Genomic DNA, 20,382 nt, shown 5'->3' on the forward strand with positions numbered 1-20,382 from the left:
ACAAAAAATGAAGAAGAAAAAAAGTTGATTGTGATGGTAAAAAATTATTTAAGCCCTTTAACCTCCTGTATTCTGGAGCAGCTAGAAGGAAAAATATGAGAGGATTGTATGGTAGCCCAGGACAAACTCTGGGATCTGTCTTGCAACTACTTCTTGAAGAATGCTTTGAAAACTATTGCTTTTTTATTTCTTTGCTTTGTATACATGTTATACTATGCAATAAAAAAAGTTTAAAAAAAAGGATCAATTGGAGGAAGCCACTGTAGAAATTCAATTTAATAATGACAAATATATTTGTGAGAAATTACTATATATCACGTGCTGTGCTAAACACAAATACATCATCTAATTTAATCTTCACAACAAATCCCCGAAGTGAAAATAATACTATACTCCTTTACATAAGAGTACTGAAGCTTGAAGTAGAAAGTAACTTGCCAAAGATTACATGACTAGTATATGGCAAACTTGAGGCTAAAACCAGTCTGTTTGACTCTGAGCCTCATGGGATAATATGTTCCCTTACATTCTTGGAGGTAGAGCCAGTCCTGTAGAATGGGAAAACAAATCATGCTATTCACATGCAGACTTTCTCTTTGGGTTTTTAAGGAACCAAACATTTTACTGTATTTCTGAATTTTGTGCAAATATAATTACAATGACTAAAATCATCAAAATATTTCATGCAACTCTTTATAAAAACAGGCTTTTGTATCCCATAACAAGAGACCTAATAAGCAATCCTGAAAACATTCATCTAAATAATGAAAATATTTGAGGAAAAATGTAATTTACTGTATAATTCTAGTAACTAAAATAAGAAAATCTGCAAACTCAGCGTTCGAATTTTTCTAGTTAATGCCATGTTTCAGATGGATAGAGGTGGTGGCTGCGATTTTATTCACTAATTTTAAAAGATCATTGACTTAATTATGAAGGTATCATCATGAAGTGAATATATACCAAAATCACAATAAAAGGAAATCAGAATGATCGTTAATATAGATAGGTATTCAACATCACTGGTAATCAGATTAAAATAAAAATGATATACCATACACATACACCAAATTAGCAAAAATATAAAACTACAGCAATAGCTAATGTTGGTGAAGCTATGGGGGTACAGGAAGTCCCACACTATGCTGGAATGCAGGTAGGAACAACCGCTTTAGTTTTTGCACTCTCCATACAGTAAATAAAACACTGTATATTGTTTGGCCCAATGACCAAACCATTCTATATTTGCATATGTTCTCTAAAACTCTTTTATATGTGTTTCAAGACATATGTGTAAGAACGTTCATAGCAACAATGTTTCAATACTGAAAACCTGAGACAAATATCCATGAACATTTGAATAGATAAACTATGGCATTTTTGCAATGAAATATGAAAAGTAAATGGATCAAAGCTACCACCAAAAAAGGTGGATGATTCCTACAACAATGGTGCATAGAAACAAGGCTCAAAACATATACACACTTTATATAATGTTTGGCTAGGATTTCAATTTTTTTATTTTGCTTTGATTAAATCCAAAATGAACAGCCATTAGGAAATCCTAAGGATATATAGGAATCCATCATTTCATCATCTTTTCTTCATGAAGAATGACAAAAGCTAAAGACATGAATGCTGACAAATATTTAAAATTCAATTAAAAACACAATAAATATTTTAAAGGGATAGTATAGTAATTTAAATTGATTTATGGAGTCATAAGTGTAAAACCTGAAAAAGGAAAAAGTGGCCCCTGATATCAAGGAGCTGGCCTGCTATAATCACTTTGCCTTGTGTTCTTGGTGTTTACATACCTAGTCACAACATTATTACAGCTTTCTGAGCACATCCAGTCCAGAGAAAAGCTCAATTTCCTGAACCTTAAATATAAGTCACCTAATACAAGCCAACGTCTTATAAATACTTCTTTACTAACATCTTATTAAGTTTCCCTATAGTTCCCCATGAACTCTCTTCCCTGCTATAAGTAATAAATCCAACCTGTTCAACTACAGATGTGTTTTGGGAGTTGTTCTAGTTTGCTAGCTGCTGGAATGCAATACACCATAGATTGATCAACTTTCAGTAAAAGGGGATTTATTTAGTTAATGTATAGTTCTTCAGAAGAAAGGTAGCTAACTTTCAACTGAGATTCTTTCTTACATGGGAAGGCACAGGGTGATCTCTGCTGGCCTTTTTTCCAGGCCTCTGGGTTCCAACAACTTTCCCTGGGATGATTCCTTTCTACATCTCCAAAAGCCTGGGCTGAGCTGTGAGTGCTGAGATGAGATATGCTGAGCAGCTTGGGCTATGTTATGTTGAGTTCTCTCGTTTAAGCACCAACCAATTAAATCAAACATCATTCATTGCAGCAGGCACACCTCCCAGCTGACTGTAGATGTAATCAGTGACAGATGAGCTTCACATGCCATTAGCTCACGTCCACAGCAATAGAACTAGGCACCTTCACTTGGCCAAGTTGACATCTTATTACCACATGTCCACCCCTTGTCAATTTGGCAATTACATATATCACCTTAAACAATATTAAAGTGCAAAATATTCTCTTCTAGCTGTGGACCTATAAATCTCAAAACAAGTTATCTTGTGACAATGTGCAAAGGAGGACAATCACAGGGTACAGGTTTTCACTTCCATAGGGAGAAATTGGAAGGAACACAGGAGTCACAAGACCCAAACACTTCTGAAAACCTGCAGGGCAAACACCACTGGATTTCAAAGCCCAAAAGTCATTTATCTTTCAGCTTTAGAAAGTGGCAGTCCCACCCTTTCCTAGGCCTATGCAGTGGCCCACCTCTTTCTGAATCAACCTCGGGGGACATCAAGGAGACCACCTTTTTCTCTGCTCCACCCTCTCCAGGCATCTGGAACACACCTGGGCTCTCTGCCATTTCTGGGGCACATGCTCAGCTCCTCCATGTGGTGGCAGCCAGGCTCTCCCCAGTCCCCAAGGAGTATGGTGTACCTTTTCCAAGGCCTGAGGTGGCACAACTCACTGCAATGAGGTAGGAGACTCATCCTCTGTCTTCAGGGCAAACTCACCCTCTCCATGTATATGGGTGGGTCCACTCTCCTGGCCGAGGTTTCTCGGCTTCAGACCCGAACTTCCACGGTTCTCACTCTGCAAACTCCAATTTTTCCCTTTTATGTCTCCCTTTGTCCAGATTGGCAGTGGTTCCATATACACCAACAGTCTCTTCAAGCACTCCAGGACTTCTCTGTTGCTTCCTATTGAAACGGAGCTCGAAGGATATTAAGGAATGATGAGAAAGAAAGAAAGGAAGAAGGAGAGAAAGAAAGACACAGACGGGCTCAGGGGGTCTGAAGCTTGAGTTTACTTCAGACAGACTTCAGACCCCCTGAACCCGTCTGTGTCTTTCTTTCTCTCCTTCTTCCTTTCTTTCTTTCTCATCACTCCTTAATATCCTTCGAGCTCCATTTCAATAGGAAGCAACATCTGGTGCCCAGCGTGGGGCTCGAAGAAGAAGACTCCAAATCAATATTAAAGAACCAAGGAAAAGTCTCATTAGAGGCACGTGTGTCCAGCCGATAGAAGAGGACTCGAGTCATATTGGTAAATTGGATCATCAGGGTAACGGGTAATCATAATAGGCGGCTGGAGAAGTATGGAGTATGTATGTATGTATGTTTGTATGTTTGTGTGTTGAAAACATCATCAGGGTGTCATCACTAAAATAAGGTTCTAATGAAGTTTGAGTTATTTGTATTTTAAAGGAAAAAAGACTTTGTGGATAAAGCAGAGAAGAGTCTAAAGCAGACTCCCCATAGTGAGATGGGTGACATTGAGGGAAAAGGAGTGAAAAGAGTTCTGAATTGAAAACAGTTTTCCATGACAATACAGTGAAGCCGCATGGGGCAATTACAGAAGGGAGTTTAGGAAAAATAAAGAAACCGTGTTCTTGTTGTTAGGAAGAAAATAGTAAAGGGAAATAGTTAATAGCATAAAGATGACACAGCCAGGAAATAATAGCCAGGGACAAGGTAACTCTAGCTGGGAAAAAGAGGTTAAAAAAGCTTCTTCAAGAAAGAAACTATTTCTAAAAAAAAAACTTCAAAATAGAAACACAGAAGTGTGAACCTGAGGCAAGGGAAAAAGAAAGCAAATAAATAACTTAAGATGGGATGCATAATTATAAAAATTTTACATCAATATGAGCTACTTTTATATAAAATCCATATACACCTGAGTCAGAAAATATTCAATAGGAACAATGCCATGCCGAGTAAAAGTCAGTACTAATGAATGGTTCCTGTAGAATTATAATAGACCAGTCCCCTAAGGGGTGTGCAACTCAGGATTGTAGTTCTGACTCAAAGTGTTCTGTTACGTTACCTTGGGTTAATCTAAATAATTATTCTACTGAAATTATACCTATGCTACAAATAAAACCTTGTGACCAAGAATAGGAGTAGTAACCCCATCTCCTTTTACAAACAGCAACTTGGAAACTGGCCATGAGTTTAGCTCCTACTCATATTTTAAAAAGAAATATATTTTAAGAACTTTAAAATGAAAAATTCTTGTTAAAAACTATATATTGATAGTTAATGCATATTTGAAACATTAATTAAAGTAATTAATTACTTTTAAGTATTTAACATTATTCTAACAAATTTAATTTTGATGGTAATTATATGTGGTAAAATATTTGTTCAAAGTAATGATTTAAGTATGAAAAATATGAAAGATGTATTTTTATTAATAGGAAAACAGAATAGTTTTATCCTAAAATGAATAACTGTTACTAAATGACAAGCCTAAACTAATATAATAAGTGCTGAGGGTTTGTAAAAATAGAAATTATGGTTAAAATCAAGAAAGATTTAATGAGTCTAAAATGACAATGTTTTCTTGGACTCTTAGCCTGTTCTAATGAAAAGATATTAAAAAAATTTCTAAGTAATTAGTTAAAAAGCAAAGAGTCTGTGTTTTATCAAAATAACTTATGTTAACTTTTATCCTGTTGTTATCTGTATAAAAAATACTTATTTTCTCCTGGGTATCATTATACTGGCAAAAACTGCTTCTTTTCTTGCCCTAAACCAGGTGGCTTAATCTATTAATCTAAATACTATTACTATAAATGAATCTATTACTGGATAAATCATATTCAAATCATATAAATACCTATATTCCTTTAAGCCAAAATATCTTAAGGCTTTGTCCAGTCTTTATATAAACTACATATGTAAAAACTAAATTTATCCTAAAATAACCATGGCTTATTTTGGGAGCAGATCAGATTTGAGGGTTGAATGCAAGGAAGAAATATACTTGTGGAGTCTTTTTTTTCACCTGATGTTGCCATTACATGCAACTGATGTTGCTATCACATGACCTTGGTAAGGAATAATTAAAATGTACATTCTAGCTGGGAGGACTGGCTATCCCCCCAGAAGGAGGTGTACTTTAATAAAGATATTTAGATCTCAGGAAGCTCCTCTTGGTCCCTAGCCAGTTCCCAGAGGACCCAACTGGGCCCGGTCATGTAAGCAAATCAAAATTTGGCCACTATTGTGAGAAAATACCATAAAAACTGCATGCAATAAATTTAAAATTAGAAAAAATGCACAACCAATTATAAAGAATCCACATTCTTGCATTCCTTTTAAATCAATCCAATGAATTCAATTTAAAAAATCTGGTCATTTGCTATGGGTACACGTCACTATTGGCACTCTGCATTCATTTTTGCTACCTGCCACTTTAGGGATTCCTAATTATATGTTACAAAACTTGTTTGATATTTTACAAGGAGATTCTGATTTATTAAGCAAAAGGCAGTTAACAGCTGCAGCTGAATGAGAGTTACAATTAATTGAACAATGCATTAAAAAAGGACAGCTTGTGGGCGGGCCGCGGTGGCTCAGCGGGCAAAGTGCTTGCCTGCTATGCTGGAGGACCTCGGTTCGATTCCCGGCCCCAGCCCATGTAACAAAAAACGGAAAAACAAAATACAATAAAACAAGAAAATGTTTAAAAATGTTTCCCTTTCTTCCTTCCTTCCTTCCTTCTCTCTGTCTTTCCTTAAAAAAAAAAAAAAAAAAAAAAAGGACAGCTTGTTGAAATAGATCTTAAAAAGCCTGTTGATTTTATTATTTTCTTTACTTGCAATCTCCCACAGGCCTATTTTAGCAAGATGGTGTTTTAAAATGGATTTTTTTTACCAAACAATTGACAAAAATGTTTAAATACATATTTGCAAAAGATTATTTCTTTAATAGCCAAAGGTCACCAAAGATATTATCAATTAAGAGGTCATGATCCTAATCGCATAGTGTGTGATCTCACAAAGGAAGAGGTTCTAAGTCTATATATTTTCAATACCTTTTGGCAAATAGCATTAAGTGACTTTAAAGGACAAATGAATAATCATTTGCTATGTCAAAACTTTTACAATTTTTAAAAATGAACGCAATGGATTTTGCCTAAAATAGTTCCAGCTTCCCTGCTAGCTATTACTGTCTTTATCAATGATAATATTAATGGGAAAGCTGCATATGTCACCCCAGTGGAAAACAAGTTAGAAAATGCCTTATACCTCAGCCCAGCTTATTGAATTAGCAGCTGTAATTCAAGTATTGCAAAGTTTTCCACAATCTCTTGATATTGTTTCTGATTTTGAATATGTTTGCCAAACAGTTACTCACATTGAGACAGCTTCTTTGTTTGAAAGAGATGAACTCTCCTAAATGTTTTTACATTTACAAACATTAATCAGAAGTCAAATTAATCCTCTTTTTATCGTGGATATAAAGAGCTCATACCAATCTTCCAAGTCCTCTGTCATTACAAAATCAGCAAGCAGGATAGTCTTGTGAGTTTAATTCAAAATTCCACAACACTTCACAAATTGATATCAATAGCAAAGGGCTGTGAAAGAAATTTCCATCTTTATCTAAACAGCAAACTCAGGACATTGTTAGGACTTCTCAAATCTGTGGACCTTTAAATGCACTCCCATTTGCATCAGAGGTTAATCTTTGAGGTCAAAAAGCAAATGAATTATGGCAAATGGATGTTATTCATATTTCACATTTTGGTAAAATGCAGTATCATAGACACTTTTTCTCATCTCATCTGGGCTACCTCACAATATGGAGAACTTTTCTGCCATGTTGGATCACATTTACTTAAGGCTTTTGCTGTTATCTAATAAAATGGCAATGGTTCTGCTGATACAGGAAAGCAATTTTGTAAATTTTATACTACTTTTCCTATTATTCATATCACAAAAAATTCTACATAGTCCCTCTGGGAAAGGAATTATTGAATGAAAAAACCAGACGTTAAAGTCTATGCTCATAAAACAAAAAGGGGGAGATCAAGAGGATGATGTTATGAAAATATGTACACCAAAACATCAATTAGCAAAAACCACTGTTTACTTTAAATTTTTTAAAAACATTTTTGATAATTCATCACAGACTCCTGCAGAACAACATTTTAGTACTTTGGGAAAGAAAAATGATACAACCCAAACAGAACTGCAGCTGTAGCCAATCTATTGGAAAGATGTTAAAGATGATTTATGGAAACCAGGAATGGTAAAGGTGTGGGGTAGGGGTTTTGCTCTTGTCATTGCAGATGATGGAAACTCGGTTTGGATTCCCTCAAAGAGAATAAAACCCAGACATGTCAACCCGGACAAAAATAACTAAATGGGTAATGTATATTATAGGACATATAATTTTAATTGCTGAAGGACAGGGACATATTTATACTTATTGGGTTTATCTGTGAGCCCTAACATGGGCCAATCCAACTTTACCAAAATAATCTGAATACAAGTTTAGGATTCCCAGGTCCAGTAAGAAGAAAACTGGTGTCAAATTTAATTCTTCCATTTTTAGAAAGACCTGCGCAACTACTTGGGAGTAGATGGCATTAGGGTGGTGGCGGCAGTAAGCTGCTTTATGTTATCTGATTTATGTAAGACAGTCTAGGAGGAAGAGAATGTTTGTTTACCCCAAATGGTTATTTTAAGTACGAAGGAAGAACACTGAAAGATAAGAACTTTGTTCCCTCAGGAAATGCATGCATGCCTATTGTCATCCTGTGGTATATAACCAGGATCTGGTTAAGAATAAAATTGTCTGAAGTCTCTCTGAAGTAAACTCAAGCTTCAGACCCCCTGAGCCCATCTGTGTCTTCTTTCTTTCTTTCTTTCTTCCTTTCTTTTTTCTCATCATTCCTTAATATCCTTCGAGCTCTGTTTCAATAGGAAGTAACACTTCTCCATTATTCTCTTCGCAGTTCCTCCAAAATCTCCCCCTTATCCATTCAAAAATGGTCCAACATCTCTGGTGTTTGCAACTGCAGCAGCACTCCACTTCTCCAGTACCAAATCTGTTCTAGTTTGCTAGCTGCCAGAATGCAACACACCAGAGATAGATTGGCTTTCAATGAAAGGGGATTTATTTAGCTAACATATAGTTCTTCAGAGGAAAGGCAGCTAACTTTCAACTGAGATTCTTTCTTACATGGGAAGGCACAGGATGATCTCTGCTGGCCTTCTTTCCAGGCCTTTGGGTTCCATCAACTTTCCCTGGAGTGATTCTTTTCTGCATCTCCAAAGGCCTGAGCTGAGCTGCGAGTGCTGAGGTAAGGTATGCTGAGCAGCTTGGGCTGTGCTACATTGAGCTCTCTCATTTAAGAACCAGCCAATTAAATCAAACATCACTCATTGCAGCAGGCATGCCTCCTAGCTGACTGCAGATGTAATCAGTGACAGATGACATTCACATGCCATTGGCTCATGTCCACAGCAACAGAAAAAGGCATCTTCACCTGCCCAAGTTGACACCTGAATCTAACTACCACAGGACTCTTTTGGTTGGAGGACATTGACAAACCATTTTATTCTAAAAGTTTATTAATCCCTAATTAAAAGATATATATATATAGTAGAGTGGTTAATTGGTCAGGATAATACACATTGAAAGCTGATGATTCATAATTATTGAGATATTCAGAATAAAATAATTCCATCAATACATTTCAATTCTGGTATTATAACTTTTATCATAATACTGCTAATTTCCTATTTCTGTTTCAATTATCCACATATTTGATTATTTTACTCTCCTGCCCTTTAGATTAATTCAATTTCACTCTTTAAAATCAGTATTTTAAAATAATTTTCTTCTTATTGATGTTATCCTATTTAACACAATGCAATAGTCTTTACAGCATTGTGATTTTTTTTCTTGATGTAGTTTCATTGAGATATAGTCACACACCATATAAACCAACTGAAGTATATAATCACGGGCTCAAAGTATCATCACATAGTTGTGCAAACAACCCCATGATCAATTTTAAGCATTTTCATTACTCCAGAAAATAAATAAAGATAAAAAGAAAACCAAAATCCTCCCATACCCCTTATCCCACCCATCCATCCCCTTATTGACCCATAGTATTGATGTAGTACATTTGTTGCTGTTGATGAAAGTATTAAAATATTACTGGTTTGTAGATTGCTGCAAAAAATATTACTGGTAACTATGGTCTATAGTTTGCAACAGTCTATAGTTTTCAGTGGTCTATAGTTTGCAATGGATACATTCTCCCATATATCCTTCTATTATTAACTCCTTGTAATAGTGTCATACATTTGTTCTAGTTCATGAAAGAGCTTTTTTATATTTGTAGTTAGTCATGAATACTGCCCACTACAAGGTCCACTGTTATAACTTCCCATATTTTAACCTTCAACTTTCCTTCTGGTGAGATACATGTCCTTAACTTCCCCTTTCCAACATTCAGCACTGTCAGTCTCACAACAGCATGTGACATCCACCTCTGTCATTTTCCAAACTTTTAGGTTCAACTTCAACATTCTGTACATATTAGGTAACTGGTCTCCACTCTTTAGCCTCATTCTATATCCTGGTAACCTATATTCTATATTTTAAGTCTATGAGTTTATATGTTATAATTAGTTCATATCAGTGAGACAATATGATGTTTGTCCTTTAGTGTCTGACTTATTCACTTAACAAAATGTTCTCAATGTTCATGTATATTGTCACATGCTTCAGGACTTCATTTCTTTTTACTGCTGAATAATATTCCATTGCATGTATGTACCCACATTTTGTTTATCCATTCACCTGTTGATGAATACTTGAGTTTTTTCCATCTTTTGGCAATTGTGTTCTGCTCTGAACATTGCTGCGCATGTCCCTGATTTCTGATCTTCCAGGTATATCCCAAGTAGCAGGACTGCCAGATTATAAGGCAACTCTGTACTTAGCCTCCTGAGGAAACTGCCAAATCATCCTCCTTAGCTACTGTACCATTTTACATCCCCACTAGTAGTGAATAGGTGTTTCAATTTCTCCACATCATCTCCAACATTTTCAGTTTCCTCTTTGTTAAATAGCAACCATTCTAGTAGGTGTGAGATGATATAACATTGTGGTTTTGGTTTGCATTTTCTAATAGCTAGTGAAACTGAGCATCTCTTCATATGCTCTTTAGCCATTTATATTTCTTCTTTGAAAGAAATGTCTATTAGTGTCTTTTGCCCAGTTTTTAATTGGGTCATCTTTTTATTGTTAAGTTTGAGGTTTCTTTATATATTTTGGTTTTCAAACCCTTATCAGATATGTAATTTTCAAATATTTTCTCCCATATAGTTGATTGCCTTTTCACCAATTTGACAAAGTCCTTAAGTATTCAATTTTGAGGAGATACCATTTATCTATTTTTTCTTTCATTGCTTGTGTTTGGGATGTAAAATCTAAGAAGCCACCAACTAACACAGTATCTTGGAGATGTTTCCCTACATTTTTCTAGTTTTATGTTACTGGTTTTTATATTTAGGTCTTTGATCCATTTTTTAACTAATTTTTATATAGGGTGTGAGACAGGGGTCCTCTTTCATTCTTTTGGTTATGAATATCCAGTTCTTCCAACATTATTTATTGAAATCTTGTCAAACATCAATTGACCATAGATCTAAGAATCTATTTTTAAACTCTCAGTTTGATTCTATTGATCAGTATGTTTATCTTTATGCCAGCACCATGCAGTTTTGACCTCTGTGGCTTTATAATATGCTATAAACTCAAGGAAGCATGATAACTCACACTTTATTCTTTATTTTCAAAATGGAATCAGTGGGACTGAAACTGTGGGGTTCCTGTACCCTCACTTTTCTGGCCAAAATCAAGCTTAATGTGGGACGGACTCTATCCCCCAATGTACTTGTGACAGAGGACTCCCCCAGCTGCCACAACCTATAGCTGTATCCCAGGCAAAGATTGAGCTGCCCATTGCAATTCCCTTATGGGTGGAGGATGGGTACCAGGCATTACAGTATCTGTCCACGCTTTCTCAGACTCTTCGTCCCTCACTGACCTGGGCCTTGAAATATTCTCCTCTGTCTTCTGAGTCCCTAAACATTTGTTTGGGCAGCTTCTGTCAGGCTACTTGCTCCTTTGGGCAAATATTTTGCCCTTTCATATTTCGCCTTCTCTAGCAGCTTAAGTCTTGCTGTGGTCACGGTGGGTTCGGGTCCTTGTGATGGGATATAGGTGGGAATCTTTCTCATTGATGTCAGAGATTGGTTGGAAGTGGGAGGATCCTAGCTACTACCTCTAGGCACTTCCTGAGCTGCACGGTAAGAAAACAAAACAGTTCTATTGCCAATATGGAGAAGGTTTTAGTGGTCTGGAGAGAAGATCAAACTGTCCACGACATTTCCTTAAGCCAATCAATGCCTGATAGAGAGCAGGACCCTAACTCTCTTCAATTCTATCATGCATGAGAAAGGTGAAGTAGCTGCAGAAGATATTTTAAAGCTAGAATAAATTCATTTTGTAAGCCTATGTTCTATATTTGTGTGTTGAGTCTAGTGCACTTATCATATTATTTAGGTTCTCTATTTCTTTTATTGGTCCTCTGTTTAAATGCTCTGTCCATTGCAGAGAGTGGTGTATTGAAATCTCTGACTGCTATAGTAGAGTTGTCTATTACTCTCTTCAGTTTTGCCAGTGTTTGCCTCATGTACTTTGGGGCTCCTTGAATAGGAGCGTAGATACTCCAACAGACTACTTTGCAGAAGTAGAAAAATTCATTATCAATTTTATATGGAAGAGTTAGAGGACTTAAAAAAGTTTTCAAAAACAGTAGCTGCAGAAGAAATTTTAAAGCTAGAAGAAATAAATTTGTAAGTTTATCGATGCCAAAGATATTGATTCCTGTGATGGATCTTGGCAAAATAAACTGAAAATCTTCTGGAAAGATTCATCATTACAGATGTCATTTGAACATTTATGATTCATGAGAGGAGGTCACAATATCAATATCAACAAGGAGTTTAAAAGAAGTTGATTCCAAACTTCATGGATGACTTTGAGGGGTTCAAAATGTCTGTAGAGGAAGTAACCGCAGATGTGGTAGAAATAGCAAGAGAATTAGAATTAGAAGTGGAGGCTGATGGGCAGGCCATGGTGGCTCAGTGGCAGAGTTCTCACCTGCCATACAGGTTCGGTTCCCGATGCCTTCCCATATTAAAAAAAAAGAGAGAGAGAGAGAGAAATGGAGCCTGAAGATGTGATTGAATTCATGGTAAAACTTGAGCGGATAAGTTGCTTCGTATGGATGAACAAAGAAAGTAGTTAGTTGAGATGGAGTCTACTCCTGGTGTAGATGCTGTGAACATTGTTAAAATTGTTGATGACAATCCGTTGTTGACAAAAAAAGGATTTAGAATATTACATCAACTTATTTGATAAAGCAGCAACAGGGTTTGAGAAGATTGACTCCAATTCTGATAGACGTTCTACTGTGGGAAAAATGCTATCAAACAATATCACGTGGTACAGAGAAATCCTTCATGAAAGAAAGAGCCACGGATGTGGCAAACTCTATTGTTGTTTTAGTTTTAGAAATTTCCACAGCCACCTCAACTTTCAGCAACCATTACCCTAATTATTCAGCAACCATCAGCAATGAGCAAGATCTTCTGCCAGCAAAAATGATTACAACTTGCTGAAGTCTAGATGATTGTAAGCATTTTTTAGTAATAAAGTATCTTTTAATTAAGATGTTCATGTTTTTTAGGCATAATTCTATTGCACACTTAATGGATTACAGTACAGTGTACACATAATTTTTTATGCCCTGGGAAACCAAAAGTTGGGTGACTTGCTTTATTGCAATATTTGCTTTCAGTCTGGAACTGAACCTGAAATTTCTCCAAGGTATGAGTGTATTTGTTTTCTGTTGTTGTTGTAACACATTACCACAAATTTAATGGCTTCACACAACTCAAATTTATTCTTACAGTACTGTATGTCAGAAGTTTGAAATGAGTCTTATGGAACTAAAATCAAGGTTTTGGCAGGGCTGGTTCCCCTGGAGGCTAGAGGGGAAAATCTCTTTCTTCACCTTTCAGCCTCTAGAGATTGTTCTTTCTCAATTTGTGACCCAGCATCATAGCTCCACTTTCTTACCCTACTTCCCTTGTCCTTTTTCTTACCTTCTTGTTTCCTTCCTATAACATTTAGGCTTACATTTAGGTTTAGGACTCACCTTGAATATTCCAGGATAATCTCCCTTTCTCAGGATCCCTAATTTATTCACATCTGCAAAGTCCCCTTTGCCATATGAGTTAAGAATTACAGGTTCCAGAGATTTCAGTGTGAACATCTTTGAAGGCCATTTTTTCATCCACCACAGCCTCTATGGTAATCTTTTCTAAAAATGTTATTTATATTATCTTTGACTTTTTCCTTTTTGAACACCTACAGCATTGGTGGTAAGTATTTGAAAAACAAAACCACTTCATTACTTCCTAACTCAAAGAAGATATTAATAAGAAAGATAAAAATAGGGTAATGGTTTATTTTTTATTTTATAAAAGCATAAGAAATGGATATTATCATTTTCCAAATAAAGTGAGTGTTAAAGTATACTAGTGGTGTTGGACAATATTTTACCTCTTCCTGAGAAGTTCTTCAAGTTGATTTATTATTTTGAGTGATATGATTTCTTAAAATTTTAGCTAACATCTCAATCACACATGATCATAAATATAATCACCAAAAATAAAGGTAGAGAAAAGTGAGGACCATGTCTAAGCCAGCAGCCTCTCATCAACAAATGAGCATGGAGTTCCAGATTGGTCAGGAGTCAAGGTGGTGACTCCATGGAGGAACTGAGGACCCATAAGGAAGGGGTACCACACCTTCCCACACCTGCAGCAGCAGAAGGGTCCCAGTCCCCCTCCTCTCTTATTTTAGGGCCCATTACAAGAAAAAGCCTGGTGCTAGTTCACATGGCATTTACAGCAGCCTCAAAAAGCCCCATCTACCACCACTGTTTCTGAAGGTTTTTTATGCACAAGATCTTATGAAGGTGCCAACTGCAAAGATGGGAAAAGGGGAGATTCTTCCCAGGCCCTTCAATCCGCTGCATAGATATGCCAAGCCTGTCTCAAGAATAAGGTGGGTATGTTGGTGCAATTCCTGATGCACATGTCTAAAGTAAAAAAGCCCATTATGAAGGCTGATGATGAAAGTTGTCAACAAAAAGTGCAAGCATTGATTCTGTGAGATCCTTCAGCATGGTGGTGCTCTTTGGCATTGACTTAAAAGAAGTTGACTCTACCAAGCACTTCTGTGTCTTTGTCAGCAAAATGTACCTCCCCACCAATGGGAGGCTGAATTGTGGCAGGGGGTTACCAAAGACTGCTTTCTTGATGACTCTGTGGCTAGATTTTCATGAAGGGCAATCATGGTGCTGAGGAGGAGATCTAGGAATTCCTGAATAAGATGAGAGTATATGAAGGGAAGAGGCACTTCATCTTTGGGAAGTCCAAGAAGCTTATCACGAAGGATTTGGTGCAGGAACAGTACCTGGAGTACTGGCAGGTGCTCAACAGTGATCGTCCCCATTATGAGTTCCTGTGGGGTTCAAGAGTCCAGGCTGAACTCAGCAAGATGAAGGTCCTGGAATCTTTGGCTAAGATTAATCGTACAGACCAGGCCCCAGTGTCTTCCAGGCCTGGTTTCAGGAGTTTGAGAGATGAGGAAGAGAGAGCTTGAATTGGAGTTGCAGCCAGAGCTGGCACTACTGCCAGGACACATCCCAGGACCAGAAGCTTTTCCCTCTTATAGGGGAGTTGAGGCAGATTCTTTGCTTTGTGGTTGAGGACGGCCATCAATGTTCCAAGCAGTGGAAGGTTGGGTGGGACTGAAGGGAATATCATGCTAAAACTTTTAGATTCCTGTTCTATATGGGTAACTTGAATATTTGTCTGTATTTTTTTGTTATTTTAAAAGAAGTTTTTCTTTTCAAGTGGAGGTTTGCTTGACATTGTAATCTAACTTTATGAATAATATAGATTGCACTTATTCCTGTTCATCAGGTTTAAGAGTAAAATTTTGCTATATTGTAAAACACATTCTGAAACTTTCCATCTTATTTAGTGATCTGGGACAAGATAACATGGTTTTGGGATAGGCATGTCCTTGTAAGTGGGAGAGAACTCAGCAAACAAAATATATGAAATCACAAAATAGAGAAAAAAGTAAGATTCTCAATATTTGGCTTTCCTAATCTATTTTAGCCTTTCATATTAAAAATTTAAAGATACGTAAAAAAAAGGTAATTGGATTTATTTTTAGGTAAATGGATTTTGATTTTCATTTGGTTTAACTGTGTTATTATTCATTTTTGCATATAATTAGAAACTAATTCCACGTTTTCCCTTCTTCCCTTAGTCATGAAAGAAATCATTTGTTTTTCCTTCAATAATAATGCTTGATTCTTTAGCCTTTTAAACCCTTTTTGGTAACCTTTGCCATATCAGCTTTTGGGGCAGGGGATTATTTATTAATGTATTGATTTGGAGAAAATATATTGAACTCTGTAGATGACATGAGTTGTTTTTATTCTGAAAATAATCCTCTCATTCTTTTTCATTTTAAATACGTGTTTTTTTCAGACACGGCCATTCCTATAATGTACACTGTTAGGTTCACTAGGTGAAAATACACAACACAATGCTCAATGCTGGACTAAACTAGAATTTGACATCAATAAAAGAGAAGTAATTAAATATTAATATCATGCAATTATCATTTTTTATACAGCAAAGAATTTCTAGTCACTAAGTCATGGAGTACTTAGGCAACAGCAATGTGACCTGGATACTCACCTGCAACAACGAAATGAGTAACAATACCAATTGCAATTCCTATGATTGCAGCAATGGCCAATGTGAAAAGAGCTAGCCGAACAGGGTCCCAAAATTGCTGTCTTCTCTGGTTTTCAACTTGTGGGTATTCAACTTCTGAAAATTCAACTGGACTGTGATAATTGAAAAGAAAAAGAGGCAAATATTTATTAGAGTTTACTCTATATTAATTTACTATGTTTCTCTTAGAAAATAATTTACACTGCTAAATAACAGTGGAGTACTTAGATCTAGCAATAACAGAGGTTTTAATTTGCACACGCCCATCCCCATACTAACACCAGAATCAAGGCACAACTTTCTGTTAAAACTCTTTTGTCGTTAAAATTCAAATAAGGGTATCTTCCATTTCCTTTTGTATGGGATTTTGGCAATTCTGAAGTTGGGCAACAAAATATCAAGGGTCTGGGTGGACCACGGTGGCTCAGCAGGCAAGAACACTTGCCTGCCATGCCAGAGGACCTGGGTTTGATTCCTGGTGCCTGCCCATGTAAAAAAAATAATAAAATGGAATGTGAGTGACAGGATTTAAAAAAAAAAAAAAATCAAGGGTCTTCTAATAAAATGTTAATTTAAATAACATTTCCATGCTATTAAAATTAGATCTTAGCATTAGAGTTACATGATAGTCCCACCAGTTTTATTTGATTAAAATATAAAGATTTAAATATAACTACTTTTTAATGTTGTTAAAAACTTCTTAATGTTATAAAAGTGGCAATATTACATTTGAAGACACGGTTCTTGGCATTTTGCTACAATCTGCCAGTTAAATCACGAATTGTGAATTGCACTTACTAAGCCCTAAATCTCCATAAGTACTTTCATTTCTGTTTAACTCTTACCTGTCCCCTCTCCTGCCTGTCTACTTCCTCTGCCCAAAATATCTTAAGCGATTTATTTATTTTTTCCAATTGTAAGTGGGCATTTATTTAGTTTATTTTTTTGAATTCTAAAATAGCATTCAATATTGTGATATCTTGCAAGCGAAGCATTTTTGTAAATGGTTTTAGGCTTTTAGACAACGAACCTTTATTGTAAACTTTGTTTCTTTAAGTAAGATAGCTCTTAAATAGTGCCTACCTGATAATAATAATGTTTCAGAAACTTTTCAAGATCCCTAGAGCCATAAAAATTTTAAGATACACAATTTAAAAGATGAGACAGGCATGAAAATAAGCAATTAATATATAGTGTGAAATGTGTCAAAATAAAAGCTTATAAAAGAAGAAAAAACAATTAATTTTAGGTGGTCTGTGAGTATACAAAGATTTTACCAAGAAGGTGACATGATTAATCTTTGAGGAATAAAAGTTCTCTAGGTAAAAAAAAGGAGAAAGGAATAGAGAGAATAGCATGAGGTAGGGGGTTGGGTAGGGACTTGGGTGGGGAGAGCAGATGGTGATGGGTAGTAGGTCAGAGGTGTGAAACAGCACTCATTACTCAATAATTAGCACTGGCTGTAAAAATTATAAGTTTATGGTTTGCCAACGTATGTTCAAGATTTGCACATAGTTCATAACACTGTTAGACTGGGAAGAGGACACAGTAAAGCAGATTTGATGAGGCCAGTTCATGTAGAGTCTCATAAAGCAAGGTAAAGAGTTGGACATTTACCCTACAGGAAAGGAGGAGCCAATAAAGTTATAGTCAGATGAAAATTTTAGAATAATCACACTGGCATGAATAAGGATGGTGATAAGAGCAAGGGGAGGAGACCAGTTTAGAGGTCACAGCAGAGTTCTAGAAGAGAGATGATGAAGGATGAATATCTTTTTAATCCTGGAGCTTTGTTGAGTGATTGATTGACTATGATTAATGCCTCCTTTGTTTGGATGTCTATGTACATTGTTGTGCCTCTGAAAAATATGAGGATTGCAAGAGGAAGAGAAGGTATTTCCATAGATAGTGACATCAGAGTTGTTAAGAGGAACTTGTTGTCCTTAAACTCGGTTCTGAGCCAAATGGGAAATGTCTGTTTTATGCCTTTTCTCTTTGACCCATTTTATTTTTGCTGTGTCACTGATACCTGTTCACATGACTTTAATAAAAGCAAGTACTAAGATCGGAACCACACACTCAAAAAGCAAAACTATAGAGGCACTAATGTGCCATGTGTAATGCCTTCCTCTTCATCCATAATTGAAGCTGCCACTTCCAAAAACTACAGCAATGAGAATTTTCAATTATTTAGTTTTGGGTTATTTCACTTATTCTATTTCTTTATTCTCATTCCTTTTTCCATTTTATTATGTTTTGTCCATTTAATTTATACATTTTGAGCCCTCCAAGAAGCAAGAATTGGCAAGGATCAAACTGTCAAATTTATGGGGGTGTTATCCAAACCTCACACTATAAAACTATGTCATCGTAAGGGAGACTTTAAAATAAATTATAGACATTTAATTATGAAATGAGTTTCTTCTGTCTGGTCATCGTCAGTGTGATGTTATCTTGATGTCTTTGAATCTAAGAAACCTTCATCTCTTAAGTTACTATCACCCCACTTGCAATGTTATTTTAAGGATTGAAGATTATAGGGGGTACAAGGGTAGTTCAGTGGTGGAATTCTTGCCTGCCATGTGGGAGACCCAGGTTCAATTCCCAGTCCATGCACTTCCCAAAAAACAAACAAACAGGCAAAACAAACAAAAAAACAACATAAACAAGCAAACAAAAATTCAACAATTGGTGCTATAATAACGGGATACTCACATGGAAAAATAATGAAATGTGACCCCGCCATACAACATACAAAAAAATAAAGATTATATATGGAAGTATTTCATAATTTCTAAAGAACTATGTGAATACTTCTTTCAGAAATTATAAGCTTCTTTGAGAAAAAGAATAGATTTTATACTACCTTGTATCTAACTGTACCACTTAGCCTAATACCTGAAATAAATGTTGCTGTTTTTTGAGTGAATAAATGAATGAATCCTAAATGAAAGAAATTAAGTCTAGATCCTAGACCCAGAAAAAATGGTCTCCATAAAAATTTTTTAGAGAGTTCTAAAATTTAAGAGTTATCTATTACTTATTTCAGAAACACCTACCATGTTTTAGGCACTGATAGGAACTGGATATACAATAAATAAATACAAATACATGATCGCTCTGAAAAGGCAACAATTATATTGAGATATGAAGGATGAGAAGAAACCTGCCATATGTGGAATTGTTAGAAGTCTTTTTCCAGCAAGAGGAATGTGCATGAGGTGCCAAACAATGGGAAGTAATTTGGCCTGATGGATGAACTAGCCATTGAAAACTGATCACAGAAAAACAGCTATAAACCAGTGAATATTTCGCAGCTTGAAATTTTAGCAATAAGAGAAGCATTTCAGTTGCTGTAGCTGAAAGAATTCCTTCAAAGTTCCTTAAAGCTTGTTCTCACTTACATTTTTCCTGAGTCTAAAAAATGCTATTCCATTCTTACGACTTAACTCAGTCAAATATAGCAGACTAATTACATTTTCATAGGAAAAAAATGTACATTAGAAAGCTTAGTCTCACATTTCTCTCTCTCGAGATCGTCTTACAAATATTCCGATCAAAAGACCAAACACAACCTATAAGACCCTCCCCCAAAGTTCTACCTAAGTAGATTAACAATTAGGTCTAGAGCTATATCCTTTTTTGAAGGCAGGCTCTTTGATGCCAAGCACTATAGGCACGTCTAAATAAATAGGTGAGGAAGCCTTCTCTCCCCCAATAACTAGTTATAATGTACTCTATGAATAGTCAAAGCAAAGTTGGATGACAGTTGGACACATGGCAATCACTTATTAAAAAGGGACAAGAGCTAATTCAATCCTGAGCTCTTAAGAAGATATATTTTAAAGTATTGGAGTAATCAAAATAAAGTTTTTTCAAAGAACTTTTCTTAAAATAGAGACTTTTACAAAAAATTAATTGGTGTTCTGATCTGTGTAGTTTAAGTAAAGGTATGCAAAAATAGGCTACCTTCATTATATATTTATATATTAAATAACATAAGTGGTATTATATTTTCATCTAGGCCCAATAGGGAGATTACTAATAACTTAAGACATGGCCCAGCACATCACACCTCAGCCTAGGTTGAATTTTTTTTTTTTTTTTTGTATACATGGGC

General features: G+C 35.9%; 1 protein-coding gene and 1 pseudogene across 1 annotated transcript in view; one reads left to right on the top strand and one right to left on the bottom strand.

Annotated features, from left to right (window-relative positions):
• LOC143663415 (transmembrane protease serine 11F-like) overlaps window positions 1–17,553 on the bottom strand; it is a 62,714-nt gene extending 45,161 nt beyond the window's left edge. Inside the window, exons 1-2 of the mRNA XM_077137093.1 lie at window positions 17,540–17,553; window positions 16,224–16,375 (exon numbers count right to left, since the gene is read on the bottom strand). Coding sequence (XP_076993208.1) covers window positions 16,224–16,375; window positions 17,540–17,553 — 166 coding nt within the window. The remainder of the gene's footprint in view (window positions 1–16,223; window positions 16,376–17,539) is intronic.
• On the top strand, window positions 14,515–15,108 carry LOC143663744 (melanoma-associated antigen B3-like; annotated as a pseudogene).
• Window positions 17,554–20,382: the final 2,829 nt, after the last annotated feature.

The sequence above is a fragment of the Tamandua tetradactyla genome, chromosome 19 (assembly GCF_023851605.1).
Source record: "Tamandua tetradactyla isolate mTamTet1 chromosome 19, mTamTet1.pri, whole genome shotgun sequence".
NCBI classification, from domain to species: Eukaryota; Metazoa; Chordata; class Mammalia; order Pilosa; family Myrmecophagidae; genus Tamandua; species Tamandua tetradactyla.